The 18769-nt window shown below is 40.7% G+C and overlaps 1 protein-coding gene across 30 annotated transcripts in view; it reads right to left on the bottom strand.

Moving 5' to 3' along the window:
- The window catches only part of Znf644 (zinc finger protein 644), a 66763-nt gene that overhangs the window by 4559 nt on the left and 43435 nt on the right, over positions 1–18769 (bottom strand). For 16 of the 30 annotated variants that reach the window (XM_076937810.1, XM_076937817.1, XM_076937812.1 and 13 more), the window contains 3 exons: positions 14657–17679; positions 13879–14484; positions 11969–12088 (listed from right to left, as the gene is read on the bottom strand). The exons of 7 other annotated variants lie outside the window; for them this stretch is intronic. In XM_076937810.1, the coding sequence (XP_076793925.1) occupies positions 11969–12088; positions 13879–14484; positions 14657–17679 (3749 nt within the window). The remainder of the gene's footprint in view (positions 1–11968; positions 12089–13878; positions 14485–14656; positions 17680–18769) is intronic. 7 more of the 30 variants (XM_076937827.1, XM_076937826.1, XM_034508418.2 and 4 more) reach the window with 4 other exon arrangements.

The following is an 18769-nucleotide window of genomic DNA, read 5'->3' as shown; positions in this document are numbered from 1 at the left end:
GCAGGGGGGATTAGAATTTGAATGACTTCTAAGTGATTCATACTCTGGAAAGAATTCAGAGAAATACTAGAGATCAGTTACCCCTCCACCTCTGAGGTAAAACACATAACGTCTGCCTCTGATATAGGACCCAGCAAGAGTTGGTGTCAGATCGCAGGGACAATCTTTCTTTGGAGAGCTTACTGGTTGTTAAACTTGCCACATCACAAGAATAAATAAGTAAGTAAGTAAGTAAATAAATAAATAACTCGTTGCAGGCTGAAAGTAAATTACTGGGGATACAAATAGAATGCAGACAATCCTTACAAACGATCTTCACATAGCGCCACTGTCAGCAAATGGGGAGAGGAATAGTAAGAAGTCAATGACATGTCACATGCTACCAAACTCAGTGGCAGAAACACGCTGTGATGTTTGAGATACGCAACTGGACAGTCTGCACTTAGAAGACGGGAAAATCTACACGAATGAGGAAGAACAATAGTTTCTGAATTCTGATGCTGTATGACTCTAAAAGCTGTTTTATGAGTGATCACATCTAAAATTGTAAATAAAGCCATCAAAATTCCAGTGTTAGTATTTGAAGGTGTCATGACACCAGAAAATAGGGCAACTGTCATTATGTAGCTGATAAACTCTGGTAACTAGGTTTCCAAGTCATGTTACAGAAGTTCTTAGAAATTCACTCCTTTCCTAAGGTTAAAATATTTTAAATCTCAGGATCCTGCGAATAAAACCCGAATGTCTAAGTGTCTAGTCTTTTTGTTATTTTTAAAATCCCTTGGTTCCTGAAACATTGTTGTGTAGGTGAAATGAGTATGCTGAACAAGAAGATTAACTACTGGCATCCAGCCCACCCCTGTAATGCTGTCCATACATTTAGAAAAGTGGGTTAAAAACCCGAGTAACATAAACATGTACGCAAGGAAGACATTCAGACGGCACCTGCTGCATCAGAGACAACGGTCACAAGATGTTCCCTTGAATGCAAAGAATAGTGTACAAACATGTTTGTAACAGAAGCATTCCAGATCAACTGACTTTCACCATTTTAAGTCTAACTGTGCATGTTCCTGTTTGATGAGGGTGGGTTCAGAAGCCCGTGTTTCCTGGCTCTGTTAACTATGCTGCTGCTGTAGGACAGAAGCAGGCCCGGGAGTCAGGCCCTCACGTGCCACTCAGAGTGCAGAGTATGTGCAGTGAACCAGGTGTCCAAAGGACTGGGCCAAAAATCTCAGAGGTTATCTGATGTTACAGAAGACTTTACCTGCTACTGCAAAATTACTGGCAAACAGTGAATTGAGCTGCAAAGTCATATACAAAGGCTTGACAATCTTTTAGTAAAGCAGCTGTGTTTTACTAAATATGGAAGAACCTCAAAAAGACCCCACAGTGTTGTGCTAAGTGCTAACCAGGTGATAAGCATGCCATTAGATGACAACACACCCAGCATCAAGTCTGTTCTGAACCATTACTTCATTTTATACACAAGAAACACAGGTTACTTTGGGCACTGATGGCGTGGCATGAGATCTTCTGTGCTTTCCTCTGTTCCCCTCACTGTGTACCAATAACTGCTTTGGAGACTGTTTTTTTTTTTTTTCCTTCTTTGTACAAATGACTTAGGAGGATGAGGACTTATTCAGTGCTACTTAAAGCCTCTGTGATCAAGAAGTACACCATGACTAAATTAAAATTCACCACTAACCTTTTTAATTACTCTCATTCATTCCCTACTCAATTACTTAAGAGCTCCATTTCCTCATGTTCAACTGACTTCTGGTGTATCTGTGTCTCAGTGTGCTGTCTGCTGCTCTAACAGGGTGCCACAGACTGAGTGAATGGAAACCACCAACGTGGATGGGACTCCTGCTCAGCAACAACATGGCAGTAGGATGGTATACACACAGGAAACCAAGGACACTGGACAAACTCAGGATTCTCATCACTCCTATAGTAACCAGTCCATTTCCACAGTAACAGCATTAATCCCTTCATGAGAACAGAGCTCCGTAGCAATACGGTTTCTGAAGACTCTTTTAAAAAACAAAAATAATAAACAATACTGAAATAAATCAGTATTGACTGATTTATTTGACTGAAATAAATCAGTCAATGACTGCACATCAGTTAAAACTCATACCTTGGCAATAAAACAGTTTTAGAGGGAACATTTAAAACCAGACTTAGACTTCTATCCTCCTAAAAACTTTGATCTTCCTTAACCCAACAGACACCTCCACTCTATCCTGAGAGCTTCAGCACCAGCTCCAGGCCCAGGAGTGGGTGAGACTGGAGCCATGACTCACCTACAGGCATCTCTCCAGAAGCAGTTCTGGGGCCTCAAACAAGCACTCTCCTTCCCCACACAGCACAGAGATACTCTACACAAACCCACTGCTAGGAAGAACAACAGTCTGCCTTTCTCCACGTGCCTCCTGGACGCACTGAAGAGTCTGGTCCTCAGGCATCTGGACAGTGTGACACCTCCAGCTCTGCTCTACTCTTAGGTGGAAGCCTGCAGCCCGTGGTTGTCCCAGGCTCATGCTCCCACAGACCCAAGGTCTCAGAAGACTCTCAAGCCAACAACTCTACACTTCGTTAGGATAGGTAGGTTCTCTGCAGCAGTTTGGTCCCTGACCCTCCTTTCTACTGGGTGCTACCCTCTTGGGGACACACTGCTCTTCCCTACGGAACTGCTCTAGCAGTTCTTAGGTTCTGGGGGCTTGCAGGCTTAATGCCACTTAGTGCCTAACATAAGCAGCAAAGCTTCCCACGTGTGCCTTTTGGAGCAATGGGTCTAATAGACCACATAAAACACTAAGGTGTGAGCCCATGGGCCCACCCACAGACTTACTACACTGTAAAAAAACTGTCAGGATTCTTCCTATCTAAAACTCCTTCCAGCAAAGGGTCTCTTGACACATTCAGTATTTTCTCCCAAACACGTCCCTACTCTGCGCATGCCATCCTGCCTCACGTTAGTGACAAGAGCTGCAGCTTCAGGCAGTGGCTGTCCTCTTACGGCTCATAGCCACTAAGGTGGACACTCAGCTGCCTAACACTGCTGTCAGGAGCTGTTAGCACTGGACAGCCTAGCCACAAAGTCCCAACAGCGCACAGACTTGGGGCCAATTCTTCACAGAAGTATAACAAAGATGACCGCTACACTTAGCTTCTAATACCTTGTTTCTCATTTTTGTCTGAGCCTTCAACAGAATGACCTTTTCTGTCCATATTTCTACCAATGTTCCAATCACAAGCACTTATGAACTCTGGCTTTCTTCTCGCCCTTCATCAGAACCTCTAGTGTTCCACACATAGCAACACAAGCTTTTTTGTGAGCATGGCTGCCTAAATCTTCCAGCCTCAGAGGATCATGTAGCTCTAAAGGTGTTTTCCATTTCCAGTTCTTTGTAACAACAGCCTTGCTTCTTGGCAACAATTCAAATCTTCAAATAAATAGACGCTAATTCTGGAGGGTAGGAAGTCCTCCATTAACACCTGGTGAGGGCCTTTGTGTTAAAGTGCATCATGCTACAGGTGAGCACATGAGAGGCAGAGAAGACTGGACAAAGTCATCCTTTCTACAAGAGACTCCTTCAACAGACTGCTCCACTAACAAGGGCCTGTGTGCAGGTACAGCCTCGAGAGCCTAACCCTCTTACGGCTTCCACCTCTCAATGCCTACAACAGCACCTAAGCTTCAAGCCAAGTTCTACAGGGGAATCTTCAAGCTCTACAGTGCTGGGTTACAATGAAGCACAATGGCCACATTACACAGAGTCCAAATAGAACCATCCTAGAGCCCAGCTAGGATGAAGAAATTATTGTTCTCTATGCAGTTAGCATGTTCAAGTTGGGAAAGCAAAAGCAACTAGCAGTTTATTTGGAAAAAATAGCATGAATTAAGTTATCAAAAGGAGGTAAACACTGTTCTAGCACCATTGAAAAGCTTGTGGTAAAGTCTGTGAGGTGGGAAAAAAGATACATGTCCCAAGGTGTCCTTAAGTGTGAGTCTGATTAACTCAGTTCTAACTCCTGCCAAGGTTCAAGACTCAACCAAGTAAAAGACTGCTCAAATAAGCATTTGATTTTTCTTCATTTCAACTTAAAAACAAACCAACCAACTCACCCACCCACTCCTAGGTTTTGGGAGGGTAGTTATTTTTAAAGAAACATGTTAGCTGGCATAAGACAAGCATTAAGGGAAGGAGGGGTTTTATTTTAAAAGTAACCTGTTTTTTTTTTTTTTTTTCACTTAAGCTTTCTATCTGCATAGAGTCCACAAGACGAACTTTACAGATGTGCAGTTGCACAGGGCTCCACATACATATTTAAGGCTCTGCTGCAGTCTTGAAACATTTCATAACTTTCAAAGGCCGCTACATAATCATTTTGCATGGGACCATACAAATGTATCCAGTGCCATGTCTTGAGTACCTAGTGCCATAATGAGGAGATGAGGTGTGTCGTGGAGTGCCCATGCAAAGGAAGCGACTAAGAACAATGACGCCCATACTCGCTCCCTTCCACCAGCGTGGATCCTCTGCACATTTCTCCACCACATTTCTCTTCTATCCAGGAAACTAAACATAAAGACAGATAGTACAGTGTATCATCTTCTGTTTGTTTCGTCTTTCCAGACAGGGTTTCTTTGTGTAGCCCCGGCTATGCTAGAACTCATAGAGATCCTTGCCTCTGCCTCCTGAGTGCTGGCACTGAAAAGAAGGTTGTGCCAGCACCACTTCCCCTTGATATTTTCACTCTTGAGATTGGGGAGATTTTTCCTTAGCATCCTAAATTGCCCATAACATTTTTAATACTTTATTTTCAATGACTATAAAATAGTAGCTGACCCCAAATCAAAATAAACAACCAGGGGCAAATATACCTAAAAATATTTTAATATTTCACCTGGAAAGGATGATCTGTAAATGACTTGGAAAGTATCATTTTTGTTACGCTTAAAGTCAATGTGGTAGAAGAGGGGGAGTACAATCTATAGATGTACCCACTGTTTCAAAGTACAAATATATCCAGATATATGAAGGAGAACTAGACATAAATGATAAAAATGCAACAACAAACATATTATTTCCTTGTGTTAATAAGGAAACAAGTTAAAATTTTCTTTCTAAGGTGAGTTGGGGTTCTATGCTGTTTTACTCAACAGTACTGGCAAGGCGAGTATTTGCCAAGAAGAGTGACTACTGTTCTTAGACTAAGGCACATATAAAATACAGAACAACAAAACAATAATAATGAATCTGTTTGAGTCACCTTTTAAAACAGAAATAGTTAAACATTTTAATCAAATTCCTGCCTTTTAGAATAAGCTTTTGTATTTCTAGGACACCAGTGTAGCAACAATTAAACAAGTGTTCAGTAAGAAAGTCAAATTCACCTCCCATACAGTCACAGTCAAGTTCAACAAGACAGATAGATCTTAATGCTGCACACTGTTGCTTTCAAGGCATTTGATTTGGCTTTTAATCATTTTTAAGTCTTTACATATTCCAACAAAGTTCCAAAGTGAAAGCAGATATGGTGTTTTCTTTTGAAAGAGTTTTTTCCATCTAAGGCCATGTGCATGTTTGTGTGTGTGCGTGAGCATTAAATACCACCCTGAATAGCAGCGGTAGCATTATTCTTCAACCCCTACATAAGCCAAAAAATAAAATAAATAAAAAATAAATAAATAAATAAATAAATAAATAAAGTCAATCCTACTCTTGCACTTCTAAGTGAGGAGTGAAGTCTCCGATGAGCTGGCCTGACCTCACAAGAGGCAGTCCAAGTCCACATGTATGATACCTGTCTTAGGGTGTCTGTTGCTGTGATAAGACACTATGACCAAAAGAACTTGGGGAGGAAAGGTTTATTTAAACTTCCAACTCTTAGGTCATCACTGAGGGAATCTGGGACCAGGAACTGAAGCAGCAGCCAGAGAGGAAAGCTGCTTACTGGCTGGCTCCTCACCTTTGTTTAGCTTGCTTTCTCATACCATCCAGAACCGTGGCCCAGACCCTTCTACATCAATCATTCATCAGAAACTGTCACACTGGCCAATCTAGGCATTTCAATCGGGACATTTCTCAACTGAGGTTCCGTCTTCTCAAACAGCCGTAGCTTGCTTCAAGCTGACAAAAATATGAACCAGGATAATACCCATAAAGTCAATGGTAGCAAAACACCTACCTTTAGTTCTAGTTAACAATGTATTTTGTAAGTGTACCTTAATTCAGATCATAAACAGCATTCAAGAATTTATGTTAGATGAGAAATCACAGCACATTAAAAAAATTATAATATATAAGAAGTAAATACTAGAAAAATGTTATAAAACTAGTAGGGATAGTAGACAAACTGACAAGACTGAAGCCAGGCAGCTGTGGGGAAGAACCCAATCAAACAGAATTAAACTCTAATCGGAAACAAGCAAACGGAGGCATCACAAAACTGAATTTCTCATCTGTGGTGTTCTGGTGGTCACCTGGTGAGGTGGCTGTTGACAGATGCACCGCCCAGCCTCCAGCTGGCCGACTCCTGCAGGACTCTCCTAACATATCAGCCACACTCTGTTTACGTCACTGCCGCCACACTAGCCGTCTACCTGCTGGCCCTACCTCTCATTCCTACTGTCATTACTCTTAGTGACTCATGTATTAAAATTACTCTTAATTTAAGTCTTAATTGAATTTCTCCTTCTCCTAACAAAATCTTTTATTCAAAAAATAGTTTCCAAAGCATCACATAAGTCCTTTTAAGAAGGACTTAGAAGGGACTTTGAGCTTGGCGTGGTGGCACATGCTTTTAATCCTAGGACTCACGAGGCAGAGGCACAGAGATCTCGAGCTACAGCTGCCTGGTCTACAGAATGTGTTCTAGGAGTAGAAGAACTGCATGGTAGAGACCAAAGACACAAAGGACTTTGCTTCATTATAAAGTAAGTTCCAGCATTTGATTATCCCTGTCTTCCACTTGACTTACTCACCATCTAAGTTATTACCTCCTCACTCCCAGTACTCTTACTAAACATTTCATTTTCCCACAATACTCCCTTCTTTTGCAAGTATGGTTCCTTTCCTCTCTAGACCCTAATTTTCTGTTTCAACCAGCTAACTTTGAGGTTCAAATCAAACAACACATTCTGGGAGAGGGTGCAGCTTCTTTTTGATACATGTTTTTAGCATACCAAAAAAAAAAAAAAAAAGAAAAAAAAGATCAGCCCAACCCAACCAAACACACAAACAGCAACAACAACAAACCGAAACCACACTGGGTTAAAATTCCAGCATCTAGAGAGCCAATGACAACAAACCCATCCAGGGCAGGTGCACAGCCCGCCTGCCTATCAGAGCCTCCCTAGTCCTGCTCTAAGCCCACCATGCATCCTTCCTCCCTCTCCCTCTACTCATCCATGGCACTTGCCCATCTGTCTTATTATCACAGTCATGTTTACATGTGTTTCTACCACATGTAAAATTCAACCTGCCTCTGTGGTACTCAGCACACTGCTTGGGCCACTGAATGAGCTGTGGGAACGCCTGCTCATCAGTGAGCGATCTGCCAAGCATCTCTGGGTGTTGTTCCTGGCATAATAAAACAATGACTGTGTCTCCTTGTAGGTCATTCTGAAGGGGATAAGGTTACATTTACCCATCCATTTTACAAGGCAAAAATAACATCAAATATATCCTTGGCACCAAAGAACTAATTTTAGAAAATATACTCAACCGGAACAACTCCTTATGTTGCCCAAATCTGAATAAGTGACACATTACTGCCATATAAACACAGATTACGTTCTTATTCCTTATACTGAGTGAGCTGTACTGAGACAAGTTATAGCTACGATATGGACACTTTAAAAACAAGTTTGAATACACCATGTGATCCTCTTTTATGTGTACATGAGTACATGTGCATGTTCGTTTGTGTGCAGGTCAAACAAACAAGGTCAAAGGGAAGCAGGGGTAAACAAATGCCCTTCACTCCTGGGTCTGCTCAAAGGTAGCCTGGCCTGAGCAAGCACCAGAATTATTGAGATGTTATTATAAGGCACTAAGCTGTGCGCTAACCTTAAACAGCTCTAATTTTGAGGGTTACGGTTGCTGATAGCCCTTAAACTCTGATAGCAAATAGTTCTTATTCATTTCAAAGCCAACCCAGTCAAGAATTATCAAGGCTTTGAGTTTAAATGCCAATCAACATTTTCTGTTTATACTCCAGAGGACACACAGCCTTCAGCACTCTGGGAACAGCGGACATCTGTGAATGTGCAAATCAGTGATGCATAATGAAGAGCTTCAACAATGTGCTGGCAGAAAGCTCGCTCGCTGCCCACAGCATTCCTAGAGCACAGGAGTTGACTATCCTAAAGGTCTGGGAGCCCACTCAGCACCTGGCTGAGGCCATTAGCACTTGTAGGAGGAGCATTATATCACTAAAGCTGAAAACAGAAAAAAACAAATAAAATGACCCATTAGTAAGATCCAACCTTTAAAAGTGGATGATTTGAAAAGTAAACTATTTTTTTTTAAATAGTTTAAAAGTAAAATAGTTTAAAAGTAAACTATTTTTTAAAGCAGGCATAGTATACTAGTGGCACTGATTAAGAACTAATGCTAATTTCGAAGCCCCTTTCCTCACTTCTTTAATTATGGTGGGCTGGCACTTTGGGTAACCAGTAGGTACCACTTCTAAAAGTGTTATGGAAAATGTACTCTGGAGATGGACAAATAAAATCCTTCCTCAACATACTTTTAGGATAAAAACTATTTCCTCCATTAATTTTAAAAAAGTAACTAGAAATTTCCACTTTACATTAGTTTCCAACTTATAAACAAAGTAGCAGGTAGGTAAAAACATGAACAGGCTGAAAGAAATAATACTGCTGCCGCTGCCACAGTGTCAGCGTTCTAAGATAACTGCTTCTAACCCATACCAGTCCCTAAACAGAAAGAAACTTAGTGCACAGTACTCAATGTTGAGTAGACCAGCTTCCTGGGTCATACTATGCACTAGTTTTCTAATGAGAAAGAATAAATCAAAAGCACTAGAGTGCATCAGATGGACAGATGAGCAGGGATAGGCTGCAGGTATAAATGTGAATTCATACATGCAAGTCAAGATGTTAGAGTAGAGAAACACCGTATTACGAGTATTTGAATCATCACCAAATTGATATTTTAGGAAGCAGACTTTTCAGTCTAAAGCTAGCTGGAAAGACCTAAGTTAGAAGGAGTATTTCAATCTCTGGAATACCACTGGATTGCACAGAAGATGCCAGAAGCTGACAGCTTCTAAAAGCTCTTTCTACCACAGGTACCACAGAACTATCAGTCTTGAGAATGTCTAAGCTTGAGTTTGTATTGTGTGCATTCACCTGTCCATGTAATATGAAGCCAGAGGCTAAAACTGGATGCTTCTCTTAGTTGTGTCTTTACCCTATTTACCTGTTTACTCTAAGATGTTCTCTCACTGAGTCTAAAGCCTGCAGTTTAACTGCACATGGTGTCAGCATCTCTCTGCTTCCCACACTGGGGGTGCAGGGGAGGTTGCCACATTCAACTTACTTACATGGACACCAGGATCCAATCTCTGCTCCTTGCATATGCAGAAAGCACTTTAGGCACTCAGTCACCTTCCTAGCCCCTATTGAAGCTTCTTCTTCAAGACTGGACCACACAGTCCAATAAAACTATTCATCAATGAAAGCTCATCTAGGAAGAAATACAGTCTAGTCTGGAGAGGCTTCATTCCTACCATTTTTCTTTTTCATTGTCCCAACTGTGTGATGTGCTTGTACGGGGTATGGTTTATAAATAAATGATCTGTCTGTCTGTCTGTCTCTCTCTCTCTCTCTCTTTCTTTCTATTTTTTTTTTAACCAAGTTAAGCCTGTTTCTCATGAACCAATGAGTCCTTTATAATAATCTAGAACCCTCTAGGGCCCTTGTGATACAGACCCTGGGAAATAAACAGCCATGTAGAGGTTATAGATACTAATAGGATTTTCTGTCTGGGAAACAAAAGCATTAATAAAGCCGAATAAACATATCTGAAGTTGGCAAGAGAACGCAGGAAGTTAACTCTAAACTGGGACACATTATTTCAGTGTCTAAGGAAGGGAAGTGGCTGTGGACAGCACCATCCTAGAGTCTTCACAGCGGGGTTCTCCCTTCTTTACGCCTACACATAACACACACTTGATTTTCTAACACTTCTGACACGGTGGTTAGTATTTAACTGCAATGTCTTCCTTTTCCTTGATGGCCTAGACTTTACCCAGTTCATTTTATGTTCTTTTTATTAATGAAGGGTTTTGATTTTTGTTGTTGTTTTCATGAGAGGTAATATCAATTACCAGTGCCTTATACTACTACTGTGTTTTGAAAAGTTTTAAGATGAGACAAAAGTATTGAGCAACAATCAAGTGGAGAAATACTTCACCCATTAAATATCAGAACAGAGAATGTTGCTCAGTACTCTGTGAGACACTCTCAGAGACCCTCCAAAGTCTAAAGAAGGCCTGGTCAATTTTCTTGGTCCTTGCTGTCTCTAATTAGACTCACCAGAATATTCCCCACTTTAAACCCACTTTCATTTTAGAATTATCCAACAGAAATCCAAGAATACAGAATAGTAATTATGGGAAAAAGCCAAGGTCAGACAGTCTTGGTTTGAACTCTAGCGTTGCTATGAAGTAACTCTCCAAGTGCAGACAAATGACCAATCTCTGGAGCACAACTTCCTTATACAATGAGAAGAGAAGGACAGCCCTATGTCTGTCCCAGCGTTGTCCCTCAGCATCTCCTGAGGGGAGCAGAGCATGGCTCACTGTGCTCATCTGCCATGTCAGCAGCTTCTTTTGTTGCTTCCTGTCTTCCATGTCTACAACTGCATGCCTAACCAAACATAGGTAAAAGAAACCTAAAACCTTAGTCAGACATCTATACCAGTAAACGAAAACTGTTTTTCTTCTTCGTATAGAACGGTGTCCCTGTCATCTGTATCTCAATCCAAGGGACAAAGTGAAGAAGCAGAAGAGGGAGCCCAGTATGAACATACGTGTCTCTTCAGCAGCAAGGACACAGATGGAAGCTGTAGGCACAAGGAAGAACATAAAGGCCAGGCGAACAGCCACTTGAGGACGCACACGGTCAGGACTTCAAAGGATCAAGAGCAACAAAAATATTACAAAGAAGTTTTAAAAAAAAAAAGATTTGTGCAGTTCAATTTAGGAAAAGAAGTTTAAGGTTCACGAGAAAGGGGATTTGGTAAAGCAGGCAGCTTGAAAGAGCACAGATCAAAGACAAAGCATTTTGCAAGGTGTCAGAAGCATGCTATGTGAGTAAGCTGAGAACACCCGCAAGAGACATACATTATCTGAATTAGGCATTAAAAGAAAACTCTATACAGTGGTCAAAAGGGGCCATTATTAAGATCTGTCCCCCTTTGAAGATTCAATTTATAGACTAATGAATTATTCTATACATTTGAAGTTTTATTGTGATTTTCTTTTGTTGTTTTTTTGTGCGTGTGTATGATTTCCTTTTGTAATAAAGCACCTTTTTCCAAAGCAGCATTACTGTAATCTTTTTCATGTTTGTTAAGCAAGGAGATGACTTTACTAGATCTACTCATAGAAAAGTAAATTCAAAAATCAAAAATAGTATACTTTTTAAAAGAGTGGAATACAGACTCAAAAGTTCACTTCAAATGGGCTATCTTCTCCCAAAATCAAATCAGTATGAGCCAGACAGAAATAATCATTTATTGAAATACTATCTAATAGTTTTCAAGTTGCTGAAATTTAATGTGTATTCAATTGCTGCTTACGAAAAGGAGCTAGAGATATCATCTAACTTATTGGCACCACTGTGGTGAGCAGTTAAAAGGAAAAAACAAAAATAGAGAGTACTGTATCAAACAGATTTGCTGTGATATCTGTTCAGACATACCTGTACCAGTCAAAAGTCCAGCACTCTTCCTTCGTGCACAAGCGCGTAAGTGGTTGGACAGGCTAACAGCACTTGTAAACGTCGTATTGCAATGCACACATGTAAGCTTCACAGGCATACCTATCATTCAAAAGAAAACTATAATCCAGTTCTCACTTCAAAAAGGGAAAATTTTTCTTAGCTTAGTGTGTGTAGAAAAGTACCTTGATAAAAATGGCTCTTAATTGCTCACTGAGTTAGCTTAGCTTAAATTAAGGAAAGGGAGTTAACTCTTAGTAGCTGGCAGTTAGTATGGAGGGCCAGCCTATGCTCCTTGGGAAAGTGCAAGGGGAGTGGCCTGGACCTCCAAGCCCTGCTAGGTTGAACCCACTACCACTTCCCTGCAGAGCTCTGTGTCACACAGATCCTTTTGTACACATGCTAAAATCCAGTCCTGGGATTTGAATAGCACAGTTCTGTTGGGAAGGTTCAAAGCGTTTTACCAATAAAAAGAATTAAAAAGTAGTTGAGAAAGTGGTAATTAACGTGTTTTACCTACAAAACTGTAAAAGGCTCGATTCTAAATGAGGCTCTGCGGTGAAGGCTGGAGGAGGCGGTGACACCACGGAGCAGCTGCTAGACACAGCGCTTCATTCAGGGCATTTTACGTTCATTACTCTGAATGCGCCATCAATAATGAAAGCTAATGATTTCAAGTTTTTTTTTTTTTTCTAAAATCTTTGCGCTAAATAAATGATCAACAAGTCAATACCATTACAGGAAAGGAAACATGTAGAAAATAAACTCTAAACTTTCAAACAACGCTCACTACCCCACAACATTTCAATAGGTGTCTCAACAGTATTATGATGGCCACAAGAAATAACACATCACGATCAACACAGCCAACATGATTGCTCAACTTTATCCTTCTTAAAAAGAAAAAAGATTACTACTAACTTCAAAAGACCCTTTATATGGAAGAGAGCACCCTACTAGCCAGAATCCTAAATCAGAGAAAGTATTTTTTTCATACTACTAACATTCCTCTAAATTAAAATGGCAATACAAATATTGAGATATTCAGTGCTTGCCAAGAAGCAAACCAGTAATTTGATCCTTTATTAAGACACTGTCCAATTTCTATTTGGCTAAGAACACAGTCAACATAGGCTCACATATATAAAACTTCAACATCCTTAGCTTCAAAACAAACAAACCAACCCCAACACCCTTCTAATGTTTAAGTATAAACCAGACCTGAAAAGACCAAACCAGCTCTTCACCTGCCAATCAGTTCCCAATACATTCAAAGCACCCCTTCAATGGGGAGCGGCAGCACCAAGCCGAGCACCTGCTCCGCTGCAGTAGCACACAACAGTGAACCTCAGAAGGCCAAGCAAACATTTGTATTCACTTTAGTTCTCTAAAGTCACACAACAAGGCTTCAGGGAGGAGACTCCTGTTTGGAGTATCAAACAATAGGTACCATCCTTTGGTCTAAAGAAGCTGTTCTGTTCTGTACTGTACTGCACTGCCTTGCCTTGCCTTGCCTTGCCTAAGCAGAGGGACACCAGCAGTTCTGAATACATCACTTGGTAGCACTGGCAGAAACACGTCAGGTCTTCCAATACTGCTGTGCTGCTAAACGTGAGTTTCACGGGTCAGTTGGCTTGATGTAGGGGTAGGGGAAGGGTATGTGTGCACACATGCACACGCATGTGTTTTGCTTTTGTTCTCAACTTACATTCAGATCAAGAATGAGGCAAACACTCAGTGCTAACGGGCATCCTCTGATGAACACAGCAGAGCCAGTGTGCCCTGCCAGTGTAGCAGTTGGAACAGGAAGATGCTCAGAAGGCACTTCACATGGATGCTCCACCTCACAACGCACAACTCAACTGTGTTGACAGACTCGCAAGCATCCTTACCTGAGTGCATAGTCAAGTCCACTTTTTGTGGCTGATAGTTCAACGGACTGTCTTCGTTTAATGGAAGAACACATTTCTGAACAAATCTCTTTCTTGCTGTCTGGTTATGGATCTTGTGAGGAGAAATAGCAGAATTCCTTTCTTCACCTAGCCTTCTACTTTTAAGAAGTTCTATCAGTGTAAGAGACTGGCTCTTTTTCCCACTGGGCAGTTCAGGTTTTGTTTCGTCACACTCACTTAAGAAATTCAGCCCTTCTTCCTCTGATGCAGACACTGAGAGAGCCTCTGTCTTTAGGCCATTGTGGTATTCATCAAGAGGTAAGACACTGTGAGATAGGAAGTCATCGCCTGAGGAGAGTTTCTGAGCTACAAACGGTCTGGGGATTATGCGGCGACTGTTGAGCGCCTTCAGGATCTTTTCATACTTCTCTTCATTCTGCATCATCTCGTTCAGAACACAGATTGGAGATTTGTGAGCATCCCATTTAGTTTTCCCAAGTCTTTTCAGATGGCCTCTGACATGATTTGATAACCCAATCTTTGTGTCAAACCAACCACCACAGAGCTGACAAGTATGTTCGGAAGTAGTTTCAGACTTCTCTATAGCTAAAAAAAGATTTTTAAGAGTAGTATCAGACTCTTACAAATCAGGGTAAATGAATAAACTCATAAATGGAAATTGTGTGATTCTAAAAAGGACCAAATTCAAACACAATTTTCAACTCCTCTGAATCTGAACAGATTTATTAGGCCCCACCTATCTCCAGAGTGAACTTACCTTTTCTAACTCGTTTCACAGGTGTCCCTGTACCAGTTCTTTTGAAATGCTGCATCTTGTCACTTGTGGCTATTTGTTCTGGTGATACAACATGACGGGCTTCATAGCTTAATCCTGCTCTGTGAAGATGTCCTCGGACGTGATTTGACAGCCCAACACCAGTTTCAAATGTTGCTGGGCAATAAGGACATGACTTCTTCTCAAGAGACAAATCAGTCCAATGAAAAACAGAACTATGCTTTGACAAAGGCATTTCTGCATTTTCCAGATGCTGAGGATCATGCATATCCTGTAAGAAGCTGTTAGTGCCACCGTCTTCATAATACTCAAAGTAGAAGCCATCATTCTGATCGTAACTCAGGGCAGCACTGTCTCCAGGGCCCTGGCCTTCCATCTTGCTTTTAAACAGGGGCAATAAGTTTACATGTTCTTGACTAAGGTCACTGTAGGCTTCCTCTTCCATGGCCTGTGTAGTGTAGTCACCTAGCTCAACATTATCCCAAGAGCTGTCATCTTCTGTTTCGTAACTATCTTTCTTATCAGAATGAAGCTTTTGCAGAACCACAACAGTCATTTTATGCAGGAAGTCGGGGTAGCTATCTAAGTCCTCCGCACCAGAGCTCTCCTTCTGTGAAGCCTTAATTACTCTTTTTACAGCTATACGCTTGTAGTCTTTCTCGTTTTCTGGCCTTTTGGTGTCTGAGTTATGAGGGTCTGAAATAAAATTATTATGAGAATTACTTGATGAAAACAGATGTAAAGAGTTTAATGAATTAACCTCTTTTTTGAAAGGAAGTGGGTATGATTCACCTGATTTTCTGATCGTCCGGTAGTGGTCATACTTGTGGCTATATAAATAACCGTCTGCCTTGGCGTTAGGTTTTTCTCTTGGGGCCTGGTGGAAATACTTTGGGTTTTGGTCAGTGCTGCTTTTAACCGTAACATTCTTGTTAGGAGACTTGTTTTGATTACATGTATTTACACCAGATTGGGCAATGCTTTTCCGGGCTTTTTGTATTCTATGTGGCCGCTTCTGAAATTTTGAAAAATTACTTGACTGTGAGCTCGATCCAAATGTCCGTTTAGCATCCTGTTTTAAAGCAGAGTTCTTTGGAAACGTACTTGACTGCTGTTTAGCTAATGACTTGGTGCTCTCGACATCTACAGGCTCCTCAAGGCTGTCACTTTTTCTTTTGTCAAGTCCAAGAGGACTGCCAAAGGAATCGCCACACGATGGGGAATGCAAATACTCCATGTGCTTCTTCAGAATACTTCTGCCTGAAGTAGTGAAGGGACACATCTTACATAGGTATGTAGCTGGTTTTTTGGATGATCCTATAACAGAGTCTTTCATCGAAGTCTTTTTTTGTGTTTTCCTCTGGGTGACTTCTGAAGTGACGACAGGACACTTGACTGCTGCTCCATGGGCGGTGCCCCGATGGCACTCCAGCTCACTCTCGGTCACTGCCATGAAGTTACACTCCTCACAGCAGTAGTACCTTTTGTCCTTCTCATGGGTTTTAGCGTGTTGCACAAATGTCTTGGGGCAATTGGTACCAAACACACACTGAGGGCACTGTAGTCGAGCACTTCGGCCTTCATCCTGGAGCTCTTTCAATTCCCGGATTTCTTCCATCAGCTTCTGCCGTCTTTCCTGGTGAATGATCATATGTTTCAGCAGTGAATTTCGATCTCGAAATGTTCGTCCACATTCTCTACAAGCATATGGCCTGGGGACATTAAGGTGGCGAAAGTGACTATTCCCATCTAAATGATACATCATATGCCTGTGGAGATGCTTTTTCTCCCTAAAATTCACATTGCACTTTGTACAGGGGTAGAATGATGGCTCTTCAGTACTGAAAGTAACAGGTGACTCAGAATCACTCTCTTCACATTTCTTTTTTAAGGTATTTGAAATTAAAGTGCGAGTATGAACAGGTGAATTATCTTTTCCACATTTATCTGAGTTATAAACTAGATGCTGAAAGCTGTCCGCAGACTCCAAGTCTCCATCAGCTGACTCGGGTTTCACTTTTGATAACGTGTAGTTCTGTGAGTCTACTGTTTGTATCTCCTTACTTTGCCCTAGAAAGTCGACTTGTAGAACTTTGGATTTCCCAGGTGCACAGCCTGAGTCACTGAAGCAGTCCTCTGTGTAGCGAGTGATCTTGCTCACATCCATCTTTCTCTTTCTCTTTTTGTCTAGACCTACTACTTTAGAACGAGCTGGGGGTTTGTCCACTGTCTCTTCACTAGTCATAAGAAACTGAATGAACTCTTTTTGGGGATCCCAGTTTGTATCATTTTCTGACCTAAATTCGTCTGTACCTGAGGAAATCACTGCTACCGCGTTGACACAGTCATCTCTGACCACTGTGTCATCACCCTGACCCACCTCTGCTTGACTTAGTAAAGTGCTCTCTGACTTCATGCTATTCCCTAGTGAATTCTGAACATCACAACCAACTAAAGCAGAGGTAGGTACTTTTTTAATGGAATGGGTTGGATTCTTTGTATGTGCTACATCTGATAACAAAAACAGAACTTGGTGTTGACTTGCTTTTTGTGGTGTAGACAGCTGATGATCAGCTGCTGCCTTCAAAGTGGAGCAAGATTCTGTTGTTAGCTGATCTGTGGGCTGTCCAGTGGTTAATGAAACACTACCTTCATTCATACTGGAAGTCTTTGTTGAGGAGGAGCGTGAGACTGGTCCATTAACAACAGCTCCTGTGGGCAAGGTAAAGTTCTCACTAGGAACAGCAGGAGTGCCGGCAGGGATGAACAAAGCAGACTGGCCTCCACTTAAGGGTTTCTCTGATGGATCCTCTAACGATTCTTCAGATAGAGTCAATGAACTATTTTTCTGAAATGATGTCTGACAATCTTTTGGTTTAAGAACTCCACTGTCTTTCTCAGAGATGAAAGTCTTGTCATCTTCAAGTTCTTCTTTAGCACCAGTAACGTCGGTGTTTATCTTCAAATCATCCATATTGTTGGCAAGATCATGTAACACATTTAGTCTAGAAAATGGAAAACAAAAATTTAGATTTGCTTCAAAGAAATGCTATTGGAATGTATGGAAAATTGGAAGTATACATTTTCACTGGTTTATTTTCTACTCTTTATATATTGAGATATTAATAACTTTATAGGAAATAGAAAACACTTAAAAAAAAGAACCACTTTAAAAATATTTTTGAAGCAAATACTGCTACTTGTGCTTTCTAGAAATTAAGTATCATACATATACAAACTGCCTAAGGAAATACAGCATATATTTATATACAATATAAATGAATGCATTACACACTGAAAAAAGTTTAAAATATCATGCATAATTTTATAATAAAAAGAATTCTCTGGCTTGAACAGATTTCCGAAGGATAATTACTCCATACAGTGGAAGAACTGAAATTATCAAATGTTGTAAAGAAAAACTATTTTATCACCTGAAGCTCATTCCTGAAAAAAAGGTAACAAAACACTTCAGGGTAAACAATGTGGGTCAGTTATAGTAATTGCAATCAACATCACTGGCTTACTTACATATAAATAGTAATTTTTACTTCTAAAATATTTAAAACTGTTTTGCTCAAGATAGTGTTCTATCAAAATTCTACAAAACTGCCTTATTCATAATGTTCTAGTCATTCTTTATCCAAGTTATTCTTAATTATAAGTTACTAATGTTAAAATTTTATATTAAAATTTCATACTCTGAGATCCCAAACTCTCAGCATTTCTGATCTATATCTAACAGTAGTGTAGAAGCCTAGAATCTAACAGTAGTGTAGAGGCCTAGAACTTTCTTATGTCATAAATAGTGTATTTCATACATAATGTAGATTAACATGGCAAAGTGCTTTTGATCATATATTGATCTGTTGTAAGAAGACAAAAGAATCTTAAAAGAAAGGAGCCATATGAGGAGGAGAGGAGCCATATGAGGCTGCCCTGTGAGGCAACCATCACTCCCCTACCTCACAGGGCGCTCACTCTTCCACGAGGCTCTTTAGAAAAGTAGACACTGCACTGCAACCGCTTGACTCTTTAAAGGAAAGAGACACAACCTGGTCACCATCAGGTTTTGCTGAACCATGAGGCAAAGGT

Source organism: Arvicanthis niloticus, chromosome 7, assembly GCF_011762505.2.
Source record: "Arvicanthis niloticus isolate mArvNil1 chromosome 7, mArvNil1.pat.X, whole genome shotgun sequence".
Taxonomy (NCBI): domain Eukaryota; kingdom Metazoa; phylum Chordata; class Mammalia; order Rodentia; family Muridae; genus Arvicanthis; species Arvicanthis niloticus.
Note: the sequence above shows the minus strand (reverse complement) of the source record. Positions and strands in the feature narration are given on the sequence as shown.